We start from the raw sequence: 17,172 nt of genomic DNA on the forward strand, positions 1-17,172 counted from the left end.
CGAGTGGCCCACTCCCTGCTGCTCCTAATTCGTCTGTCTGCGGTGGAGGGGATTCCGGTCCGGGTTTTCTTTCCCTCTTTCCCCCTCCCCCGGCTTGTTATGACTTCTCGCTAACGGGAGGCACAAGGCGCTGCTCAGCCGCCGATTGCAGGCTGTGCCTGGCCGCGATCACTGATTCTCCAGAGGGATTGGAACCTCCCTCCCTTCCCCCCTCCCTCCTCTCCCCCTGGAGCCCGGCTCTCTCGCTCTCCCCCCACCCCACCCCCCTACCCTCCCTCCACCGCGCCATGCAGGCTGTTCTCTTCCCCTCCGACAGCGAAGGCGACGACACGGGCGCCCGGGCGCTGCTGGCTCTCAAATCGGCCCCTTGCAGCCCGAGCCGGCACGGTCAGCTCAAGAGCGGCGCCGTGCGCTGGGAGCTGGGCCTCGACCCGCAGGCCCCGCCCGACGCCGCGATCGCCAAGCTCGAGGGCCGGGATTTCGAGTACCTGATGCGGCAGGAGTCGGTGACCATCGGCCGCAACTCGAGCCAGGGCCCGGTGGACGTGAACATGGGCCACTCGAGCTTCATCTCCCGCCGGCACCTGCAGATCACCTTCCAGGAGCCGCACTTCTACTTGAAATGCCTCGGCAAGAACGGTGTCTTCGTGGACGGAGCCTTCCAGAGGAGGGGCGCCCCGCCGCTGCTGCTGCCCCGACAGTGAGTAAACCGCGTGCGGCATAAACAACAACAACAACAAAAATCAAAACAAACCCCCGGCGTCCAAAATTAAAACGAGGCCTACACCGGGGTGGGAGTTGAAGCCGAAGCCGGGCTTGGTCGCTGCGTCACCCGGCTCCTCGACAACTCGAGGGCGGAGACTTCCACCTGGCGAGTAGGCCCCAAGCACCTAATGTAAACACAGCGAGCAGACAGCGTGTCAGAGCCAAGTTTGGAGAAAGGGGGAGGGAGCAGGGCTGTGGCTGGGAGGAGAAATCCACACATGGAGCTAAATAAAAATAGAGTTTTTATATATTGCTCAGAGAAATTCCAGAATTCCAGTCCTTTTGTTATATTCGTTTTGATTTTTTTTCTTGGGAGTAAATGTTAACTCACTGAGCAGGTCATCCTATCTTCCATGGCCCTTCACTTAGCCCTTTTATTACAAGAAGCTTGTCAGGAAATGCAGCACAGCAACCAAATGAAATATTCAGTACCTCTGGTCTGCATGTACATCAATGAAAAGGAAACCAGTTTCCATTGGAATTATTAATTGCATATTTTGCTTTAAAATATGAATCGATTTTATCTTTTCCTGTAAGAACATCGCTTCATGGTTTGTAAATATTTAAATATTTCCTGACCTTTTTTGTGGGGTGTGTGTGTATTGAATAAAGTTAATAGATTTAAACAAGAGAAGCAGTTCGAACCCCCCCCCCCCCCCGAGGGAAAATAAAACTTGCATTTATATGCCTTTCATGAACTCTGGACCTCCTGAAATACTGCACAGGTTGTTGTGAACTACTTCTGACATAACCTGTTGACCTGCCAATTTGCACACAACGGTGAGATAAAAATAACCAGATAATCTGTTTTTAGTGGCACTGAGGGGTAAATATTGGTCCTGATGGTGGGAAAATTCCCCAGTTATGCTAATAGGGCCACAGGACCTTTTCTACCTACCTATTCAGCAACTCTGAAAGCACAGCATTCCTTCAGTATAGCACTGACTGTTCGCCTACCTTAGATAGTGAAGTTTGAATCTATAACCTTCAGACTCAAACAAAATAAACTGAGCCAAACTGACAAAAGGGCAAGGAACACATTGTCATGCTAAGCAAATACGAAATGCTAGTAAAAACTCATGTTCTTAGAGATCCAGTTCCTTCTAATAAAAACACATTATTTAGTAATGAGGACTGGTAAACTTTCTTCATGATCTAACAACTGTAATTAAATGTGTTTTCACTTGTTGCCGAGATGAAGTGTAATTCCAATAAAAATAATAATCTTTATTCGTGTCACAAGTAGGTTTACATTAACACTACAGTGAAGTTACTGTGAAAAGCCCCTAGTCGCCACACTACTGCACCTGTTCGGGTACACCAAATCACCTAACAGCATGTCTTTTGAGACTTGTGGGAGGAAACCCATGCAGACACTGGGAGAACGTGCAGATTCTGCACAGACAGTGACCCAAGCCGGGAATCGAACCCGTGTCCCTGGAGATGTGAAGCAACCACTGTGCTATCTGTACTGATTCAAGCAACATCCAGTAAAATGGATTTTTTTCCAATCTGAGAAGAAGAGCTTTGTTTTAATTGAGATTTAAATCTGCTGGAGTAGCATTGAGCGGTTATTATAGTTTAATGTGCCACTTCAGTAAATTGAAGGAGCACGATGCTTTGTTTTTGAAATGAGGCTATATTGTAACCTCAAATCTCTAAAGATAGATTGTTAGGATCAGATTTAGGTGGTTAGCAGTGCTGTTTGAAAAGATTGCTCGTCAATGAGTTCACTAGTAAAACGGGTATAAAACTTTATGCTGTGTTTTTAACTCATCTTTGTTGGTATTCTCCCCTCACTAGAAGCCTGTGAATAATTTCCATTTGCAGAGAAGTTAAATATTTCTGAAAATAATTAATTTCTCAGAATTTGATTGAGGGACTTTCCCTTCTTGGACTTGGTTGCTTTTGATTACGTGTGTGGAATTTGTACCAACATGCACATGTCTTCTGCCCTCAATCAATAAGCTGTATTAGAATAAGGAAGATGTATTAGATTTTTAAAACCATATATCTGTGTATTTTTTTAAGATCACACACTTGTGTTTATTGGTGTTTTTACAGTTGGAATAATGAAAGCTTCCTGCCTGTACAGGTATAACTAAGCATTAAATAGCCAGCAAATATTGCTGTGTGATTTTGAGGCTAGTGTCTGTCTTGTGTGCTTGAATGCCCTTGCATTTAATTTATTTACAGATTCTTCACATCACTTGCATTTATGCAGATGGGCAGGTGGTCTCCTGTTAGTCCGCTGTCTGCGCCGTACTTGTATGGTTATCCTGATGAAGATCCCTTTATTGTCATAGCTCCCTTTTTTCCCCAATGGTCGATACATTTCTATACTTCTCAGGTCCTTGAGTGCAGAAAATCGGATGGGGATCTCTTGGAAAGAGATGAGACATGTTCCAGTGCTTGCTGTTATTTAGATTTCTAGGTCTTTTCTAGGGGGGGGGGGGGGGGGAATAGAAACCAGTTCCTGCTAAAACTGACCATTTCATTTTTTCAGTCAGATTCTCCACATTTTCTTCAAATGACTTGCAGAGCTGCCTGCATTGCTGTCTATTCGTGCAAACTGCAGTGGTTGAAGTAGAAATCTTGGCACCACCACAACATTTGGGGGATGGACAAGAAATGTCAGTCATGCCAGATCATGAATTTAAAAAATTGCCATTTTCTTTGTGTTGCATACTTTTCTAGTTTTAGTTTTTGATGATTCTAAAAAACATGTTGGGAAGTATTAACTTGTACTCTTTGAGTGTTAGTTCTTGGAAATTAGTGATCAACGACCAGTGATTGTCACAGTTCTGACTTCTTCAGTGTATGTGTCATAATGTAACAGTAATGTGGAATTGTACAAAATCGGGTGCGATAAAGTTGTGGTAGCATGAATGTGAAAGAGGGTGCACGTTTACTTTTTTTAAGGCAAGTGTATACTCAAATTTGTAGCAGCATGTAATGAAGTAGGTATTGAGAAAATTCAGTTTTAATTTATGGGATGAAGATTCTTACTCCACTAGTGCTGAATGACTTGTAACACAACAGCATGGTGATGTGGGCAGCTATCCCGAGACATGGTTCATAGGGCTAGGTGGAAGTTACTGTACTGAAGCGCTACTTGTTATAGTTTTGGATTAGTGATTCATTTTGAGACCAAAATTCCTGTGTTGATAATCAACAAGTTCTTAACTCATTCATATAACAATATTCCTTTTATTGGCATTTTAAGCAAAGGTGCTTATCCAGGTAAAATTAATAGGTTAACAACTGTGTTAAAACAATCAATTGAGGAATGTATAAATATTAAAAATGCAAAGCTGCAAGTTACAAGTATATTTTTAATAGATTACTACAGTGTCAAAGCTGTATTCTAATTCTTTGACACTCTTCTAATTTATTTGTCCAGTTTAGTAGGACATATTGTCTTGTGCAGTTCGTATGTAATACTTGACTCTAAATGATGGTAGGTAACGCCACCAAACAAAGTCTGAAATCAACATTTTATCAAGGCATTAATGCAGACTTCTTCCTAGGAAAATAAGTTTTGTGCTGATGTGTGGTAATACCCACTTATGAAATTGCTACTAAGCCACTGCATGGAGGGATTGGATCGGAGGGATGGAACGTTGATGAACATGGAAAGAATTGGATTGGATTTGTTTATTGTCACGTGTACCGAGGTACAGTGAAAAGTATTTTTCTGCAAGCAGCTCAACAGATCATTCAGTACATTGGAAGAAAGGGAATTGAACAGAATTCAAGAAAGTACATGAGAATACATAATAGGGCTACACAATATAATGTAACTACATAAGCATTTGGCATCGGATGAAGCAGACAGGGTGTAGTATTAATGAGGACAGTCCATAAAAGGGTCGTTTAGGAGTCTGGTGACAGTGGGGAAGAAGCTGTTTTTGAGTCTGTTCGTCCGTGTTCTCAGACTTCTGAATCTCCTGCCCGATGGAAGAAGTTGGAAAAGTGAGTAAGCCGGGTGGGAGGGATCCTTGATTATGCTGCCTGCTTTCCCCCGGCAGCGGGAGGTGTAGATGGAATCGATGGATGGGAGGCAGGTTCGTGTGATGGACTGGGTGGTATTCACGACTCTCTGAAGTTCCTTGCGGTCCTGGGCCGAGCAGTTGCCATACCATGAGACTGTTCCCACAGTATACTGTTCCTGTGCCATTTTAGATGAGTTGCAATTTATGAAGTAGGGAACTGAAGAGACTGAGAAGGAGCATGGGAGTAATTGGGAGTAATTGGGTCCATCACCATGGTACTTTGTCTTTTTAAAACAAATTGAGTATCTCTAGATAGTCTGTAGGTTCAAACAGTGCGTGGTTTGTCGCAGAGGCTAAGCCTTTCATTCTTTGTGGGCCATGTAGGTGTGTTCCAAATACATGAAATGGGTCACAATGCTTCATTTAATCTTTCCTTTAGTTTGCATCTATCCTGAGTTTTTAAACAAGTATTGATGTTCTAATTCCAGATTTATCCAGCCAACCAGGTGTGCAATAATGTCACTTTAAAACCTTCAGGTCCACCAATTTCAAACTGTGAAACCAATAAATAAAAACTATCCAAATCAGACTGAGTGGCTTCAATGCCACATTCTGGAGCCTCTGATTTTGATGGCTGATCTATTGGTACCCCATTGAAGTAAAAACAGAAACTGCTGGAAATGTTCAGTAGGTCAGATAGCGCAGCATCTGTGGAGAGAGAAACAGAGGTAATATTTCTGGTCAATGACCTTTCGGCAGAGCTGAGAAAATGAATTCCAGTGAGGTTTCAGCTTGCATCAATTTGTCATTCCAGGTATTTACTCATATAAACAGATGATTTGGAACTGGTGTTGGATTGCAGACTTAAGAGATTGTGTTTTTTAAAATTATGTTGTCATAGTCCTATTCCTATTTAATTAATGGTAATCGCATAAGTGATTTGTGAAGATGTAATATTGCAGTTCAAATGTGTTCTGGTGAATGAATGCATTATATCTTAAATGTCAGTACTGATTGAAAATTATTATCAGTACATGCGTGCTTATCTCATGCCATCAGGGATAAAATGCATTCTTCCATGTCTCCTTGTAATGGATACACTTTGTGCTGGTCTATGTAGAGAATTATGGATGACTGATGTTTTAATGACGTTCTAATGGATTTGGAGTGTAGCAAAAGGCATCGAAATACGGAAACTGTCAAGTGTAGGGTATGCTTCCAGCTATATTCTTCATTCATGGTTTCATATTGAGTTGTTACTGTGGCATTTTGTCAAATACGCCATAAAATTTTGAAACATCATATTAAATATATTTTATTATTTTCACATTTGGAAAATGGGATATTGGCTATCCTCAACAGGAAGGGTGATGCACAGAACATTAATCAGCATTTTAAAAATGAGATTCGCTAGACATGTGCATGTTATCATGATAGGATATTGAAGCATTGTGTGTGTCTGTGGACATTGTGTCCTTATTGAGGTCAAAGCTCAGTTGAACTTTATTGCATGTGGGTTATCTACTGTTGATGTTTGAAATTAAATACTGACAATCGGAAATAAGGTTTCACAGTTAATTTTAACATACATACTGTCAGACCATAAACTAAATGTGAAACATAACTGAACAAGAGATTCATGGCTCAGTAAGTTTATTCAGTGTTCTAATTTGACGTACAATAATTTGGCAGTTCCATTGTTTTAGTGTTAGTATCAGGAATATAGAAACAGAAGGCGGCCATTAATCCCCTCAACCCTGTTCTGCTATTCTATTAGATCATGGTTGATGTGGACCTTAACACCTTTCTTTTTTCCAAGTACCTTGATATCTTTGCCGAACAAAATCCGTTGATTTTCATCTTCAAAATTTCAATGGACTTGGCACATATAACCGTTTGGGGTGAGAATTCCAGGTTTTAACTGCATGTTGTGTAGGGGAGAAATGTTTCTTCATTTCACTCCGAACGAAATGAGCTCTGCTTTTAAGGATTATTTATGTCCCTTTGTTTTGGGTCCCTACCAGAGGAAAGAGCTTCACTATTTGCTTTTGCTTAAAAGAGCAAAGTACACTGAAAGTTACGTTGCCTGCTATGTAACTGGGTGCAACTAGTGATTTTTATTGTTCTGCCCCTTAATTAGCAGCAAATGATTTTAGCACATTTCAATAATGTTGTAATGAGGCTACCCCAATGTGCAGTAAGTTTACCAGGTTGGGCACACTACAGACCAGAGACTTTAGCTGTGGCCCAGTGGGAGCGCACTCACTTGCGTTAAACAATGATTTTTATTCTTTTTCTTTTAATCTTTGCCCCATTCTTTTTTTTTTTTAATTTCCAATTAAGGGGCAATTTAGCATGGCCAACCCACCTACCCTGCACATCTTTGGGTTGTGGGGGTGAGACCCGTTTTGTTCCATTCTTAAAGTTACAAAGCCAATGTGCAGAGTGGTAAGGGCAAGCCCTTAATCCATCTCATTGCTTGCTCCAAAAACAACTTGAATTCAAATTGAATCCAATTCCTGGTCTCCACAAGAGAGACCTACAAGATCCAAGCTGGCAAAAAAATCATTGCACCTAACCTTGGGCTTGGATCTGATGCTTGACCTTAGCCAAAGGTATTAAACGGTGATTATAGATTCAAGCCCTGCTCCAGTTACTTGAGCACGCAATCTAGGTTGACATGATAGTGCAGTACTTGGGCAATGCTGCACTTTCTGTGATGCTAATTTACAGTCAGATGTTAAACTTAAGTGTCTCTCCCGATCAATATTTATTTTTTCACCAATGTCCTTATAACACATAATCTAGTCATTGTTGCATTGCTGTTTGTGTGACCGTGGTGGTAAGCAAATTTGCTGCTTTCCACATTACAATTGTCACCACTCCAAAAATGAGCTTAAATGGCTGTGATATGTTTTTGGATATGAGGTCATGAAAAACTCCTTATAAATGCAAGTTCATTCTTCTTTCCCTACTTGGTATCGATCTCAGCAGGAATGGCAGAATAATTGGTTCCAGTGCATTGGGTTAAGGAAGGAAACATTGGCTAAAAGTTATTTTGCTAATCTATCCAGTATTCTCTGCCATAAGTGTGGAGATGCTGAGCGAATCTGGTTTGACTTTGTGCTTAAAGAGCATGTTTGGTCTCCTTGTTTAATAATAGCCACTTCAGCCAGGTTCAGGAGAATGCCTTTAAAACTGATGGTCAGAGCAGGGCTAGACATGCCTGCATTGTGGTCAGACTCTAAGCTGGAATGTGAATTGCTCAATTCTTAGTGTGTGAAATCATTTATAAGTCATCTTACACAGCAAGACTGGAGCAGCTTGCATCCAGTTACTTTGAGTTTACTCAGATTGGGGTCCACTGACCTTTTGCACAATGCTTGGAGTTTGAGTCTTCAGATCATGCATTTTCTGCCCAAATTGTGACCTGTGGTATAATGCATAACTGTGACCTATTCCCTCGGGCTGCTGAATTTTGACACTGGCATTGCTTTGAAATGCGTGACTACATGATTTTTGTATCTGCAGTTTGCATTTTTCCCTCATCATACTCTTTCCTGTTACCACCGTTCTGTGTAGAAAGATCAGCATTTAAGTTGATAGTATTTCTGTTGGTGCAAGGAATTTCACCCACTGGCAAGGTGCCTCTTTGAATGATACAAGTCTCCCTGTCAAACCTTTCTCTTGCCTAGTTCCTAGACCTGCATCTTTATCTTGGCTGCCAACATGGCACCACATGTCGGGAGAAGATGGTAAAATCTGAATGCCAGCCAAAGATAGGATTTGAATTCTGTCGACAGTGTGGAGATTTTTGTTGCAGTGTTTCATTATTTATCTTTCTTTTGTTTTGCGGTGAGAGATCGTTGCTGTTGTTTTTTCAGAGATCTAAACTCATCCTTTAAAGGTTACAATTATTTTATTATTTTAAAAAATTTAGTGTTATCAATTCATTTTTTCCAATTAAGGGGCAATTTAGAGTGGCCAATTCACCTACCCTGCACATCTTTGGGTTGTGGGGGCGAAACCCACGCAAACACGGGGAGAATGTGCAAACTCCACACGGACAGTGACCCAGAGCCGGGATCGAACTTGGGACCTCAGCGCCGTGAGGCAACAGTGCTAACCCACTGAGCCACCGTGCTGCCTAAAGGTTACAATTATGATATAAATATCAGTATAAATATTGATCTTGTGAATACTTTTATGCAGGTGTAACATAGATGCTTTACCTGAGATAATTCTCTTACCAAGCAGCGAGCATCTCTGTAGAGAACCAATTCCATATTCTACATTGAAGATGCAACATGGAGGTGCCAGCGTTGTACTGGGGCGGGCAGTGAGAAGTCTTCCAACACCAGGTTAAAGCCCACCAGGTTTGTTTGGAATCACTGGCTCCTGATGAAGGAGCTGCGCTCTGAAAGCTCGTGATTCCAAAAAACCTGTTGGACTTTAACATGGTGTAAGACTTCTTACTGTACATTTGAAGATGGAAGTCAGGATAACCTGGCTTTTATTCTCTCGACGACTTTTGTTGTTTAAGACCATAAGACATAGGAGTGGAAGTAAGGCCATTCGGCCCATCGAGTCCACTCTGCCATTCAATCATGGCTGATGGGCATTTCAACTCCACCTACCAGCATTCTCCCCGTAGCCCTTAATTCCTCGCGACATCAAGAATTTATCTATCTCTGCCTTGAAGCCATTCAGCGTCCCGGCCTCCACTGCACTCCGCGGCAATGAATTCCACAGGCCCACCACTCTCTGGCTGAAGAAATGGCTCCGCATTTCTGTTCTGAATTTACCCCCTCTAATTCTAAGGCTGTGCCCACGGGTCCTCGTCTCCTTGCCTAACGGAAACAGTTTCTTTGCGTCCACCCTTTCTAAGCCATGTATTATCTTGTAAGTTTCTATTAGATCTCCCCTTAATCTTCTAAACTCCAATGAATACAATCCCAGGATCCTCAGCCGTTCATCATATGTTAGACCCGCCATTCCAGGGATCATCCGTGTGAATCTCCGCTGGACACGCTCCAGTGCCAGTATGTCCTTCCTGAGATGTGGGGCCCAAAACTGGACACAGTACTCCAAATGGGGCCTAACCAGAGCCTTATAAAGGCTCAGTAGCACATCGCTGCTTTTATATTCCAACCCTCTTGAGATAAATGACAACATTGCATTCGCTTTCTTAATCACAGATTCAACCTGCATGTTTACCTTTAGGGAATCCTCGACTAGCACTCCCAGATCCCTTTGTACTTTGGCATTATGAATTTTCTCACCGTTTAGAAAGTAGTCTATGCTTGGATTCTTTTTTCCAAAGTGCAAGACCTCACATTTTCTCACGTTGAATTGCATCAGCCATTTCCTGCACCACTCTCCCAAACTGTCTAGATCCTTCTGCAGCCTCCCCACTTCCTCAGCACTACCTGCCTGACCACTAACTTCGTATCATCGGAAAACTTTGCTAGAATGCCCCCAGTCCCTTCATCCAGATCATTAATATATATGGTGAACAGCTGCGGCCCCAACACTGAACCCTGTGGGACACCGCTGGTCACCGGCTGCCATTCCGAAAAAGAACCTTTTATCCCAACTCTCTTTGATATGAGGGATGATAATGCTGGGGAAGGAAACACTTTTGTTATTCACTCTGTCAGTATCACGTACTCTGTTCATTTATATTCTACATGCCCAGTACTGTGTGACAATTTTCCAGTTTTTATGCCAGTGATCCTGAGGAGTTGCCAACCAAACATTGGACGATTTTGTAATGTGAATCTATGCTTGCTTAAAAACTGGTTTGAGACTTCCCAAATGAATACATTTCATATAGAATTCTTAAGAGTCAAGCAGACTTCTCAACACTCTGGCTGAGGTTACAATACCAGTGTCTATCGCTTTTGTACCATCTAACCTCCTTGTATCTCACTTCCCAGTCTTGGTGAAAGAAATGGAAAACTTATCTGATCATCTGATCATTCAGGTTTTTGTTGCGGGGGGGCAACTTCTGCATTCATTTAACTTTAAAAGAGATTGAAAAAATAAATGAGAAAAATATAGTTTTGGCATTACATTTCTTGCTCTTATACAAGTTTGATTAGTAGCAGGGTGTGTGTGTTTCTGGAAAAATGAAGAGCTAGATACAAATAAACCACAGTAACCATACATCAATTGATGACCTCGCCTGCGTATTGCTGCACTGGAAGATTTTGAATAGAACTGGGTTAATAAGCAACTATGATTTAATTTGTCTTCCTTGATCAGGCCTCCCGCTCAATTTAGGCAATCCATTTACTTCATTGATTACGAAAACAAATTACTGCAGTTGCTGGAAATCTGAAATATATATAAACAAAAATTGCTGAAAGTACTTGGCAGGTCTGGAAGCATCCGTGAAGAGAGAAACAGAGTTCAGATTTCCGACCAATGACCTTTCAATCAAACTTCCTTTCGAGAAGGAAATCCGTTGTCTCTACCTAGCCTGTGACTGCAGCCCTCACACCAATATGGTTAACTCTTCATAGCATGTCACAGAATTCGATCAGAAACTGCTGTTGTTGAAACTGATGAAAGGTTATTAACCTGGCATGTGTTACCTGTGGAGGGAGAAAGAGTTGTTGCCTACTGAGTATTTCCAGCATTTTTTGATTTTATTTCATTTTATTCATTTTATAATTTAAGAAGGGTGGGGTGTCCATCAGAAATGTTTCAAAGAGGAGTAGATTCACATTTTAGATCGGATTCAAATGCAAGTTATATTTTTAGCCACTTTTTTAGAAAGCATTCACTCACTAGGCAGTATGTTGTATCTATCATCTTGGTAACTATCTTGCTACTGCATCAGTGATTTCTGAACCTCACCGAAGCTGATAATCTGAACTGACTGACACTACGTTGTTATGCTGAAGGAGCTGGCATCCTTCTGATGAGACATTAAATCAGTGCCCTTTTTGCCTGTTTCACTGGTTCAGACAGATGGTAACAAAATTAATAGATATTAATCCAAGTGTCAGGGTTCTTATTACTCTGATCAAAACAATAAATGATTCTTTATTGCGTTGGTGATTGGGGGATCTTGCTTTTAACGAACTAGGCCCTATTCCGAGAAATTTTCTCGCTACTCCTCTCAGCATCTCCAGCTCCCTCCCTTTTAAGACCTGCTTAAAACCTACTCCTTTGACTAAGATTGTAATTGCTCTTTTTGTTGTATTCTCCTTTGAGAAATTGTACAAGTTGAGATGCTGAACTCTCCACAAAGTATGTCATGAAGCAGTATTTGTGGACCATGACCTTCAAAAACTATTACGTTGTTGAGTGAAAAGGTGGTCGTATCGTTTATAATGAAAGATGACAGCTCTTATTGCAGTTAGTTTCCATTCTCTAATATATCTAAACGAATGTGAAGGTCAGGTCAGAGACATGCATTGCCACTGAACCTTGGCGTATACGGGTTTGTCTCGAAGAATCTCTAGACTGCAATGGGGGCACATCTGAACAAAGATCAAACAGTTTATTGCAGAAGGTGAATTATCTTCCACCACCATCCCCACCCCTCCTCACTAAGTCTCACTATAGATTTTCAGCACCTAATCTAGGCTAGTATTTCAGTGCAGTACAAAAGGGAGTGTTGCATTGTCGGGGTGCTGTCTTTTTGGATGAAATGTTAAATTGAGTTCTGATCTACCTGTGGCGTGTGTGAAATTTCCCAGGGTATTGTTTGGACAAGAGCAGAGAAGACTTCCTCCTTCAACCAACACCATTAAAAACAGATTATTCATATGTTATTTGGGAATTTTGCTGTGCATAGATTGGCTGCTGCAATTCCCTCCGTGACAGATTTGCACATTCTTCCCACCTAGTGATGGTAGGACAGTCTTAGAAGTGACCTGAAAGATTAGGCTGGTACACTCGAGCTTTTTCGAATGTTGCTTCGTTTATACTCTATTTGGAATGCCTACTTGTGGAATACTATTTGAAAACTAACATGAACAATTTTAAGATCAATGAATCAGTGATTGCAAAGGAACAAGAGTTAGCAGCCTCTCTGTGGACAGTTTTATATTGAACTAATGCTGTTGATGGTAAATATGCGAGACTCTCACTGCAGTGTAAGGTGAGGGCCAAGGTTGTGTGGAACACAAAATATTTTGTCTTTTAATTATGCATTTTTTTTCTCTTTTGATGTGTGGCACGGTAGCACAACGGTTAGCATGGTTGCTTTACAGCGCCAGGGGCCCAGTTTCAATTCCTGGCTTGGGCCAATGTCTGTGCGGAGTCTACACGTTTTCCCCGTGTCTGTGTGGGTTTCCTCCGGGTGCTCCAGCTTCCTCCCACAAGTCCTGAAAGACGTGCTGTTAGGTGAATTGGACATTCTGAATTCTCCCTGTGTACCTGAACAGGCACCGGAATGTGGTGACTAGGAGCTTTTCACAGTAACTTCATTGCAGTGTTAATGTAAGCCTACTTGTGACAATAAAGATTATTAATATTAATAAAGATTATTAGTAAGGTTATTATTATGTATTAACATTGGCTAATTTGCTCACAAGTGGAGGCATTCAGTTTAAACATTTGATTTGTCTTTTACAATACCTGCACTGTCTGTGTGGTGTCTGCATGTTCTCCCCGTGTTGGCGTGGGTTTCCTCCGGGTGCTCCAGTTTCCTCCCACAGTCCAAAGACATGCAGGTTAGGTGGATTGGCCATGATAAATTGCCCTTAGTGTCCAAAAAAAGTTAGGAGGGGTTATTGGGTTACGGGGATAGGGTGGAAGTGAGGGCTTGAGTGGGTCGGTGCAGACTCGATGGGCCGAATGGCCTCCTTCTGCACTGTATGTTCTATATTCCATATGCTTTGAAGCTGTGCTTGAGCTGTAGATATATTTCGCTTTCCACTTTCTTATAACTAAAAGCTTCGATGGATTTTAGAAGTTTATCTCAGGGAGAGCCAGAGCAGTATTTCTGTCATTTGTGAAGCCGTCAAGAGAGGGAGAAGGGATTTGGTGAAAAGTTAACAAATCTTCACACATGTTATTGGTTATTACAAAAAGCTGTTGAGGCTGGGGGTCGTGGGTAGGTGGAGTTAAAATGGAGGTCAACCATGATCGAATTGAATGTAGAACAGGCCTAAAGGGATTGGATGACCTTATTTTCCTATGTTTCTTAATCATCTGCACTGATGATACTTGAGTAATAGTTTGACCAGAATTCTGCAGCTTGATCATGACTTCCACTTTGTTTCAGATCCTGTTTTACAATATGCTTTAAAACAGGACTGTATTATTTTCTATAATTCAAGGAGGAATATTTAAGCTCTGTATATATTGTGAAATGATTCATTATGATTGGAATCATAAAATCTCTGCAGTGCAGAATGAGGCATTTCGGCCCATCATGTCACCACCGGCCCTCTGAAAGAACGCCCTCTGTCGGCCCAATCTCCCGCCATATCTTGGTAACCCACCTCGGAACAATTTAATATGGCCAATCCACCTAACCTGCAAGTCTTTGGACCGTGGGAGGAAACTGAAGCACTCGGCGGAAAAGCACGCAGACACGAAGAATGTAGAGAGACGATATTAAAGGATACAATTCCAAAAGGGATGCAGGTGCTGAGGGACCTGGATGTATACGAGTATAATAATAATCTTTATTGTCAGAAGTAGGCTTCCATTAACTCTGCAATGAAGTTTCTGTAAAAAGCCCCCAGTCGCCACATTCCGGTGCCTGTTCAGGTACACAGAGGGAGAATTGAGAATGTCCAATTCACCTAACAGCACGTCTTTCGGGACTTGTGGGAGGAAACAGGAGCACCCGGAGGAAACTGATGCACACACGGGGAGAACGTGCAGACTCCGCACAGGTAGTGATCCCAAGCCGGGAATCGAACCTGGGAATGTGGTGCTGTGAAGCGACAGTGCTAACTACTGTGCTGTCCATTGAATAAACCATTGAAGGTGGCAGAACCGGTTGAGAAATCTGTTAATAAAGCACATGGAATCCTTGGCTTTATCAATAGGGTTATAAAGTACAAAAGCAATGAAGTTATGTTACACCTGTATAAAATCCTGATTCACCCTCAACTGGAGTACTGTGAACTGTTCTGGGAACCTCTGTTTCGGAAGGATGTGAAGGCATTAGAGCGCATGCAGAAAAAATTCACGAGAACGGTTCCAGGGATGAGGAACATCAGCCATGTAGTAAGATTGGAGAAGTTGGAACTGCTCTCCTTCGTGAAGGGTGAGAGGCGATTTGAAATGAAAATTACTTATTGTCACAAGTAGGCTTCAAATGAAGTTACTGTGTAAAACCCCTAGTCGCCACATTCCGGCGTCTGGGGAGGCTGGTACGGGAATTGAACTGTGCTGCTGGCCTGCCTGGTCTGCTTTCAAAGCCAGCAATTTAGCCCACTGTGCTGATCAAGTAATTCAAAATCATGAGGGGTCTGGAGAAAGTAGATGGGGAGAAACTATTCCCATTGGTGCAAAGATCGAGAATAAGGCACGGATTTCAAGTAATTGGTTTTTTTAAAAAAAAAAGTAAGGGAGACATGAAAAACCTTTTCACGAAGTGAGTGGTTATGATCTGGAATGCACTGCCTGATAGCGTGGCTGGGGCAAGTTCAATTTGAAGCTTTCAGGAGGGAATTGGTTCATTATCTGAGTAAGGAACCAAATCAGAGCTGTCGGGTAAAGGCAGAAGATGAATTGCTCCTGAGGGCTAGCTCAGACACGATGGGACAAATGGTTGCCCTCTGTGTTGTAACCATTCTATGATTACTGTAGATACACTGTTATATTTTCTTTGAGTAAATTTGAATGGTAGTTTATAGACAATTTCATAGAATTATCCATGTCTTTTTAGTCAAGATGATCATGTGAGGCACATGATATGTGCAGTAGTTAAAAGTACAGTGACTGGTGTTTTATTTTCCCACCCTGGGGCTGCTGTGTTGAACGTACACATCAAAAGTAGCTCCTCACTTGGCCTTGCCTCAGAACATAGCAGGAGGAAACCTTCTGTTCCGTAAAGCCTGCTCCGCCATTCGGTATGATCATGACTGACCTTGGATTTAGCTCTACTTTCCTGCCGATTTCTAATTCCCATTGATTCCTCACTGCTGAATTGGAATAGTTTTTCGATCTGAACTCCAGGAAAATAGTTGAGTACCCATTCTAGCTACTTCATCAAATCCTTGCTGTAGCACCACATTTGTCTGCTCTGAAATGGTGTCCCTCTGGCAAATGCCAAATTTACTAGCAGTGGATCGCAAATTGTCAGCTAGTAAACATTGTCGGCGAACTTGCCTACATCCATTTTTGTGCATACAAATTATTATGCCTACAGCTAACTTGAAATGATTGAGAATTTGAATGGAATCCAGTTGCTTAAACCTGGTTTAGTTCTGTGGGTAAAATTTGTGTTCGGTGTGCATGCCTTTGTACAGTATAATCAACAAAACCAAATGGAATGGGTTGGCTTTCTGTGTGTTTGTATGTGTCAGACCTATTGAAATATTTACCTTCTTGAAGCAAAATACAGGTTTCACACTTTTTGTGAGGATAATCAGGTTAGGTATACAATGATAATTTATTCGTGCTGCATAAAGCATAAAAATAGTTCATAGTCGATGTTGGATTCTGTACAACTCTCAAAATGTCCTCTGCAGCCTGCCCTAGTACACTGCATATATTAGATTTGTTATTTGACAACTGTGGTCATAATTCATTGTGTTCTATGGTCCCTCTGTGTATAGTCAATAGGTCTGCAATTAAATCCATTCCCCATGTGGTCCAAGGATGCTGAAGTCAAGGAAACAAAAATTGCCATTGAGTGGTCTGCCTGTTGGCAGTAAACGTGTGATTTCCATGACAACCTTTGATCAAATATTATATAAAATCTTTTCTAAAACTCATCTTTTTTGTGGTCAGTCTCTCCCCATGGAGCAGTTATGGTGTCGTCCGTCATCCATGTCTGAGGAAAAGATTTGCCACCAGATATTAATCAAACTCGTACTGTGCTTATGAGACTCCAGTAATCTGGTTAGATGCAAAACTATTTAATACAAGTTGCAAAAATAAAAAAAAAATTCATTTGTTGAAGTCCTGGTGAATAAGTTTGGGGGAAGTTGGATTTTGAACTGCTGCAGCCCTTTCAGCCATTTAATCAGATCATGGTTGATTTGGACCTCTACTCAGCTTGTCCACCTTTGATCCATGGCTCTCGAGTCCCTTGTCTAACAAAAATCTTTTGTCCTCTATCTTGAAAGTATCAATTTCAGATTTTCACTATTGTGTCGGACCAGAGTTTCCTGAGGAAATAATTGTTTTTTGCAATGCAAGGAGCAGTAGGCAATGGCTGGGAAACTGTTCTGTTGACCCATTATTTCCTGCAAAGTAAGCCAGTTTAATG

At 41.7% G+C, this 17,172-nt stretch overlaps 1 protein-coding gene across 2 annotated transcripts in view; it reads left to right on the plus strand.

Annotated features, from left to right (window-relative positions):
* Positions 1-262: 262 nt before the first annotated feature.
* Positions 263-17,172, plus strand: part of foxk1 (forkhead box K1) — a 133,316-nt gene continuing 116,406 nt past the window's right edge. The window contains exon 1 of one of the 2 annotated variants that reach the window (XM_038819982.1): positions 263-700. In XM_038819982.1, the coding sequence (XP_038675910.1) occupies positions 288-700 (413 nt within the window). In that variant the 5' untranslated portion in view covers positions 263-287. The remainder of the gene's footprint in view (positions 701-17,172) is intronic. The other variant, XM_038819983.1, reaches the window with a different exon arrangement.

The sequence above is a fragment of the Scyliorhinus canicula genome, chromosome 15 (genome assembly GCF_902713615.1).
Source record: "Scyliorhinus canicula chromosome 15, sScyCan1.1, whole genome shotgun sequence".
Lineage (NCBI taxonomy): Eukaryota > Metazoa > Chordata > Chondrichthyes > Carcharhiniformes > Scyliorhinidae > Scyliorhinus > Scyliorhinus canicula.